The 8,313-nt window shown below is 35.2% G+C and overlaps 1 protein-coding gene and 1 long non-coding RNA gene across 3 annotated transcripts in view; one reads left to right on the forward strand and one right to left on the reverse strand.

The window, feature by feature from the left end:
* Nucleotides 1-8,313, forward strand: part of LOC138170373 (uncharacterized) — a 464,687-nt gene that overhangs the window by 220,318 nt on the left and 236,056 nt on the right. The gene's annotated exons all lie outside the window — the stretch shown is intronic.
* VAPA (VAMP associated protein A) overlaps nucleotides 6,167-8,313 on the reverse strand; it is a 72,477-nt gene continuing 70,330 nt past the window's right edge. For both annotated transcript variants that reach the window (XM_069099634.1, XM_069099635.1), the window contains one exon: nucleotides 6,167-7,464. In XM_069099634.1, coding sequence (XP_068955735.1) covers nucleotides 7,306-7,464 — 159 coding nt within the window. In that variant the 3' untranslated portion in view covers nucleotides 6,167-7,305. The remainder of the gene's footprint in view (nucleotides 7,465-8,313) is intronic.

Consider the following 8,313-nt stretch of genomic DNA (forward strand, 5'->3'; position numbering starts at 1 on the left):
ATATCTTGTTTAATAAACTACAATTCATGAACAGGTTTGCCTTAAAACACTGGATAAGTGAATAACAAATCACTCTAATATTTTTTGCCAAGAAAACTCCACGGCCAGCATAGAACACAGGTTTATGACGACTGAGTTTCTCTTTTTTTTAAGTGTCATTGCTTTCTGCCTCTTTTTAGAGGTGGGGGACTAATAGGTTTGGGGCACTGCTTGTGATGTTGGTTAATTTTGCTAAACTGTTTTCTCTTTTTTTGTTGTTATAAGGGATGGCTTTCTCAGGGAGGTGAGGGATACATCAGGAAATATATGTGATATGTAAAAACAAGATTTTAAAAATGTTTGTTATTGCCTTGAAAGGAAAGCATACTCTGGTGGAGAGGTTATGCTTTTAATAAAAAGGCCTGGATTTGAGTGGATTCTGCCATTTATTCAATTTACGACCTTTGGTAAATCACTGGACTTCCCTGGGCCTGTTTTCATTTCAGTAAAATGAAAGGATTAAACTCCGTTCTCCATTTCTCTCAAGCTGACAATCATCTACTCACTTTAAAACAGTACTGTTTTAAAGCCAATTTTAAAATGGGTTCTTACGATTGAGCTATATCACCTCTGAATACGGGATCTTGATGCTCTTATAAATAAAACAGGAGAGGGGAGGGGAGATAGATAAACCAGTATCTTAATCCAATGACCTTTTTCAGCCTTCTTAGACTCCTGTCATATTTAACAGTATACTCTTCTATTTGGGTTTTCAGGAAACTGCTCGAAGATCCCTGTTCTGGCCCCTGCCCCCTACCTGTGGGCTCTACCTCAATACTCTACACCATCTCAATGATCTAATCAGCTCTCATCGGTTCCTCTCATCTGAGCAAATGACTCCCAGATCTACATTATCTAAACCCCTTCCTCTCTCCTGAGCTCGTCCTAAATCTCCAAATGCCTGCTGAAAATCTCCACCTAGATGGCAGCTCAAACTCAACATGTCCCAAAAAAAGAACTCTTCCTCCCTAAACCTCAGCTCTAACTTTCCCATATCTGTCCAAAGCACCAATATCCTTCCAGTTAACCAAGTTAACAACTTGGGAGTCATTTCTTCTCTCCCTCACCCTCCCCAATTATAGACTCTACATTCTCTCTCATCCACCATCCAATGTCAAATTACAGTCACTTTAATTCAGATCACTTCTATTGCAATTCAGGAGCACAACTATTAAGTACTTCATCTCCCCTCTTCAGGACTGTCAAAGTAATACTCCCAAAGCACCATCCTTCCTTGAAAAGCTTTTGCTTCTCCCTACTGCCTCACAGATAAAATTCACATTCCAGCTGGCAGTTAAAGCCCATCTTTTAGACCTACCACATACATCATTCTTTCACACTCTACATTCATCCAACTTGGTCTTTCTGATCCTCACGTGGCATTCAATCTTTCTGGTTCCATACACTCTTCCATTTTACCTGTATCTCTTGGAATCCCAAGCTCCCTTCAAGATTTAGATGAGTACTATCTAGCAGAAGAGGCATTTCCTGACTCCCCCAATTATTAGTACTCTTCTCCTCTAAAACTATTTCCAGTGTATACATATATATGCATACACACATATGTCTGTTGTATTTGTTTCCCTCAGTAGAATTTAGAAGTTTCAGTTGTCTTTGTATCCCCATTGCCTATAATAGTATAAAGCATGGTAGTGTCCCTAGTAGTTCCAAATTTAATGGAAGGGGGAAGTGATTTCTGGTTCTGTCATCTACCATTTGACTTTTTTTTTTTTTTAAGCAATTGGGGTTAAGTAACTTGCTCAAGGTTACATGGCCAGTTATTTCTGGGTGTGGTGCTGAGTGTCTGAGCCCGGGATTCGATCTCCAGGTCGTCCCAACACTGGAACCGGTGCTCTTACTCGCTGAGCCACCTGGCCGCCCCTACCATTTGACTTTCAACTTCCTCATGCACAAAATAAGGATAATACCGTATTTGTACAACACTGCTGAGCAAAGTGCTTTATAAATCTTAAAAGTACTTCATAAGCATTTACTTGTAGTCACTTTCTAGTACTGCTTTTAGGCCACTGTAGTCACTAATTGTGAGAAAAAAAATTTACTTCAAATGATCATAAAATTATAAAAAGCTTCATGGAAAGACCCTCAAAATGTTACCTAATCCAGTGGTATTAAACTCAAAAAGAGGTCACTTTATCATACATAAGGATCCCTGCAGGGACATACTTAGAAAACTACACACACATAACACAAGCATATACATATTTTATTAAAATCAGGAACATTACATTTTAATCTATTTTTATTTTATCTATTTTAATCTATTTCATTCAGGACACACATGGGAGAGTTGAGGGTAATACATGAGCCATATTTGACACCTCTGGATTAGATTCTAATCCATCTTTTCCTTCTTCTACATTACTTAAAAATATTTCCAGAGATTTCATATCCTTCTTTGGTAACACATTATGGTACTTCATAAGATTTTTTTCCCTAAAGTTTTCTTCAGGATTTGGGTTAGTTGCTAATTTTTGAAGGGGGGGGGGAGGGGAAGCAGACGATTAAATGACTTACAATTAGAGCCACGTTCTCACAAACAGAAAAAAAACTTACTCCTGCATTTAGTTTGGAACCTAAAAGCATCAGAAAAACATAACTAGACTGGGGGAAAAGTTTTAATAGAACCCCATATGCTGAGGGTTACCTTTAATATCTTAAGTACCAAGTTTTAAAAAATATACAAAGTGGGAGAAAGAAACCACATGAAAGAAGATAGGCCCTGGTAACCACTTCAGTCTGCTTTTAAATTATAAAAGTGATAGTAAAAACAATTATTTACTGTTTTTTAAGTACAAAATTTAAAATGTACTTATTTTCAAATGCTTTCTTCAGCAGTATAATATATACTAGCCTTCTTCCCATACATTAAAAGTATCATCAGTTCAAACTATTATAGAAGAATAGCCTTTAATTTCTAACAGCCATAAGTGGTCATCTGGACATCTGATTTTTAGTCAAGATAATGATGAAAATGCTGCTGGGGGTAGGAGTTCAGATTGTAGACAAGGAGTGAATGAGAGAGTGTCTGACAGGCCAGAAAGCACACTGGTGTAAAGAACTCCTGGTGAGCAAACTTCCCGTAACAAGTCAGATCTACAACTGGCTGTGTAAATTACCTGGAAGACTAAAGCTAAAATGTGCCGAGTCACTGAGTCACTCAGTATCATTAGGACTTGAACTTAAATCATCCTGACTACAAAGCCACCTCCACATTAAATTAAATGCTATTATTCACAACTTGTGTTGTCATCACTGGGAGGAGTAAAACCTTAAAAGTATCTCTTTAAATTTCTTAAACATAAAAGACAAACTTATAAAAAGTACATTTGAGGATTTGTCTTGCAAGTCTTAATACATTTTGTTTTGCCCTATGTTAACAATGCGTTTCAACCAAAATTTGACCACATTAATCTCTATTTAGGCAAGGGAATGCTGCTGGTAAATGGAGGCCACTAAAAAAAGCTCTGCTGATGAAACAGAACCACTACACATTTGCACTAAATTCAAGCATCCTCTTCTGTAACAAACAATCATACTACCATTCACGAAGAGACTAAGCATTCCCAAAACAAGGTTAGATTTCCTGAAACTAAAAATGTCCTTAGGTTTATTAGTAGAGGTAGAACTAGATTTCTTCTCCATTCTCTTCTCTCTCTCTCTCTCTCTCTCTCTCTCTCTCTCTCTCTCACACACACACACACACACACACACACACACACACACACACACACACACACACACACACCACACCTAACCTTTCTCACTGCAAAGTTTAAAATACTCCCCAAATGATGGATTAGATCACAAGCTATATATTACGGGAATGCAGCTAACCAAACATCTTTTGCAGAAGTGCCTAATCAGGTTTTGTTCCATTTTTTCTTCAAAAAAGGAAAATGAGACTCCACCACTATTTTTAATAGTTTATTTATTCACTTAGTTGTTTGGTAACCCCCTGGAAGCTAGAAAATAAAGATTCATTATATATTGTCGTTTTCCATCTGGTAAGCATTTATCTTTACCTATAATTCAGACAAAGGACAAGTTTTAGGTTGTTTTTTTTTTTTAAACTGCACACACCAAGATCACTTAGTAGGTGTGAAAAGCTCTGGGCATACTATTAACTGAATGCATCTAAAGTAATGTGGATAGTACAATTTTGCAGTGTATCCCACAAGAATATGATTTTTGTCTTGTCAAAACCTGTTTTTTCTAAGTGGCACATTTCAAAAGATCACATTCTAAAAACATCCCCCTCACCAGATAATACCAATTTTTATGACAAGGTAAATACTGATCTAAACTACTTCAGGGATTGAGAATATATTTTTTTTCATTTTCTGGGATTTCTGAACCTTTTACACTACATTTTTTTTCCTAAATGCCATTTCATCTTTAAAAAACTTTTAAAACATACTACACACTCAGAATACAAATCATATATTTCTTGTAAATACAAGAAAATGGGCCAAGTTAGGGTACATTAGTTATAGAAAGAATGAAAGAAAGTAGTGCATTTAGCATAACATGAACTTAAGGCCTTAAGTCACTTGGTTGTAAGTCTAACTATTAGCAATGATGTATTTTTCCCCATGCTTACATACACAAGTAAGCAGGCAAAGCAAAAAAAAATCTAAACATGTAAAGAACAAAGACAAACAATTTAATCCATATTTCATAATTCATTAAACAGTTGGACTTTTTCAAGGTAACTCCTGATAGCAAAATAAATGAGCATTACATTGTTTATACAGCTATGAAGAGTTTACTAGAAACCAAGAGACAGTCTCCCCCTACATTATTAAAGCACCTTGTGGTATATAAACTGGATTAAGATGCCTATGTGCACATTTATTTTGTTGATGCTTCCTAAACCACAAAATAGTGCGTGATCACTCACTGTGTAATTAATCTTACATAATAACCATTTAAAATAGATTCAATTTCATGTTTTGATACCATGTCAGGTGGCCATTCCCAAGACTAAGCATATATCTCAGACTTAAACAGAGATACCTGTAATACAATCCCTCCATTAATGTGAAACTACATATAAACCCATTAAAATATAATCTCACACTAATTATTTTAGTTTTTCTCTCCCATTATGATGAAACGACTGTTGACTAAAGTACTGGAAACAGCACTGGTCTGGGAATCAAGAGACAGTGTCCTAGATACAAAATCCACCCCATTCAGGTGTATCTAACTTGTCTGACCTTGGGGAGGTTACTTAACCTTTTTGGTCTTAGTTATACCACCTGTAAAATGAAGGGACTGTGTTGTCCTAAATGACTTCTCTTCAAAATTTTATAATTCTATTCCATAACCTACAGAATTAAATGCATTCTTTGTGACATTAACTTTTAAGGGGGTCTTGTGAAGTATCAGGTGTTCGTATATAAATATCACCAATTTAAAGTTAAAAACAGAACTTTAGGCCAAGGGATTATGCTTTCAAATTTATGTAATGAAAATGTAAGCCTCTCAAGCACGCTTCTCCAGTTATCAGAATGGGAGGAAACTTCTACAAAGACAGTGGAGCACACACCATGGAAGTATCTTGCGGTTGCATGCTAATGGTGAAAGCTAAGCATTACTTGAATGTTTCATAGTTGTCTTTGCACACAGGCAAGAAGTTACCAAAGAGAGCAGTAACATAACATGTGATCTGTCCATTAAAGAAAACTAGAAATCAAAGGCAACCAAAATACTGTTTTCTCTAGAACATTTCACTCAACTTATAAAATGTGCATTTAAGAACCAGATCTAATATAATTCACTGCACCACTTCAAGTCCCACAGGCCAGGAAGACTAATATGCTTCACTTTCACTTAGGCACATTCTTAAAAAACCATCATCTCTTCATATATTAAGATTCAGTTGTGCTATCTCACATTCAGTTCCAATTACTGTTCTCTTGTTCTATTATTACTTACAATTAGTATAAATGAAATGAAGCAAGACAGAAGACTAGGTGCAGAAAAGTATCAAACCTCATAAATGCATTCTTAAATTGAAAATGGTTTACATGGTTAAGAAATAAATTTGCAAAGAGTTGTTAAATCATTTTCAGGAAGAATATTTAAGACTTGCTCAGTAATATGAACTTTCCATTGTGGAAATTTATTTTGCGTGTAAAACTGGGGAGGAATACACCTAGTTTTTAACAGTTTAAAATAAGTTATAAAGTTGACTTTAAAAAATGATTATCTTGATTTAAAAGTACTTGAATAGAATAAAGGAGAATGAGTCTCCTTCAGGAAGACACCAGAAGAAACTTATAGGACAGTGGCACATTCAATGCAATACAGACATTTAAACATATGTAGAATTTTACTATAATTAAAATGTTTTAATCTCCAAAGTTTTTATGCTTCAAATGATCATGGTGAAGATAATTTTGATTATCAACATCCATAACGCTGAAAGCAGCATCAAAATTTATCATCACTTTTCTTTCCTTATAAGAACAGGTTTCATTTTGCTTTTTTTCCCCCTTCCAGATTTAATTACAAGTATCAGAATAAGTCAAATAAGGTTGAGTGCAGAAAGAATGCATTACTAATCTCAAATTATTATACACAAAAGACTTGTTAGGTATCCCCTTCTAATGATACAAGAGACACAAACAGGCTATCCAGCAAGAATCTGTTAACAGTTTTATTTTTTTATGTTAAATACCATGGGACAGGATTGTAAGGATGAAAAACTCAGTCAACAACTGCCTCACAAGGGATAAGAAAAATTCTGCCATGATATTAGCAAAGGTAAAGGAGAAAATTTACACTGTAAGAGGCACCATTTCCCCACAGAATACCTCTTGGCATATTCCTGAATGAGTGGGATTAGCAATCTAAATAAATCATATTTCAAGAGGTAACAGCAACAGATAAAATTAAAGGGATTATTAAAATAACATTTACAAGACTCTGAACAATTCTTGAACTCTTATTAAAACCACAAAGAAAGAACAATTCTTTATTTATGAATTTCATAAAGGACTGAATGTGCAACTGACACCTGCTATTGATGATCTGATAATATACAATTTGTCCAGTAGCCGAACAGTTTGTTTTTATTGTGTTTTCTAACCGTGAGAGATCATTAAAGGCAAAGCCTATTATGATGCTGTACACAAAAAATGGTCACCGTGGGCCATACTACCAATGAAATGGTAGGTAAACAAATCTTTTTCTGGTCAAGAAAAAAAAAAAAGGAAACAGCACTCTGCATGCTTCACTCTACAAGATGAATTTCCCTAGAAAGAATCCAATGAAAATGGCTGCAATTACAACAAGAAGTGAAGGAAGAGGACTGGTGACATTCTCTCTGAAAGACATGGCTGAGCTCGATCCAGACTTATCTGCATGTGCTACCTTTCTGAGCCTTAAACCTTCATCCTGTTAAAAAAAAAAAAAAGATGTTCATTAATTTACTATCAAAGAATTTTACAACACTTTAAAGAAGTAATGAATGACAAATAACTGGAAGAATGCTCAGTGTATATTGATGGCCCATGACAAAATAATAAAAATAATACTATCTAAATTAATTTACAGGTTTGGTGCTGGACCAATTCTAACTACTAAGTAAGTACTAGCGAGACAATATAATAAAACTGATTTGAAAGAACACAAGCTCTAGTGAAATGCTAAAAGAAACAGAAATGAAGGGATAATTGAACCTGAAATTATGCTTTATAGCAATAATCATCAAAACTACTTGGTTAAAAAATATAAAAGTAGATCAGTGACTCAGACTAGATAAGAACAAATCATAAACAAATGGATCAGATGACCCAATGTTTGATAAACCTAGGAACATAAATTATATGGGGAAGAACACTCTATTTGAAAAAAACTGCTGTGAAAACTAAAAAGTAGTTTGGTAGGAATTAAGATTAGACCAACAGTTCACCTGTCATACCATAATAAGCTTAAAATGAATATAGTCTCATAACAAAATCCCATAACAAAGATAGGGTCTTTGGCAGCAATGGCTAGAGGAAGAATTCTTAACTAAACACAGAAGACAGGGAATGAGAAAAAATAAAAAGTATTCATTTTGATTACACTGAAAATCTTTTTAAAGAACAAAAACAAGGGGCGGCCAGGTGGCACAGTGTGTAAGAGTGTTAGCCCCGGAGTCGGGAGACCTGGGATTGGTTCCGGCCTCAGATACTTAACACCCACATAAAATAACTGGCCGTGTAACCTTGAGCAAGTTACTTAACCCCAAGTGCTTTAAAA

The sequence above is a fragment of the Petaurus breviceps genome, unplaced genomic scaffold, assembly GCF_028583685.1.
Source record: "Petaurus breviceps papuanus isolate PSGF00001 unplaced genomic scaffold, PetGlider_PUasm1.0 38, whole genome shotgun sequence".
In the NCBI taxonomy this organism is placed as follows: domain Eukaryota; kingdom Metazoa; phylum Chordata; class Mammalia; order Diprotodontia; family Petauridae; genus Petaurus; species Petaurus breviceps.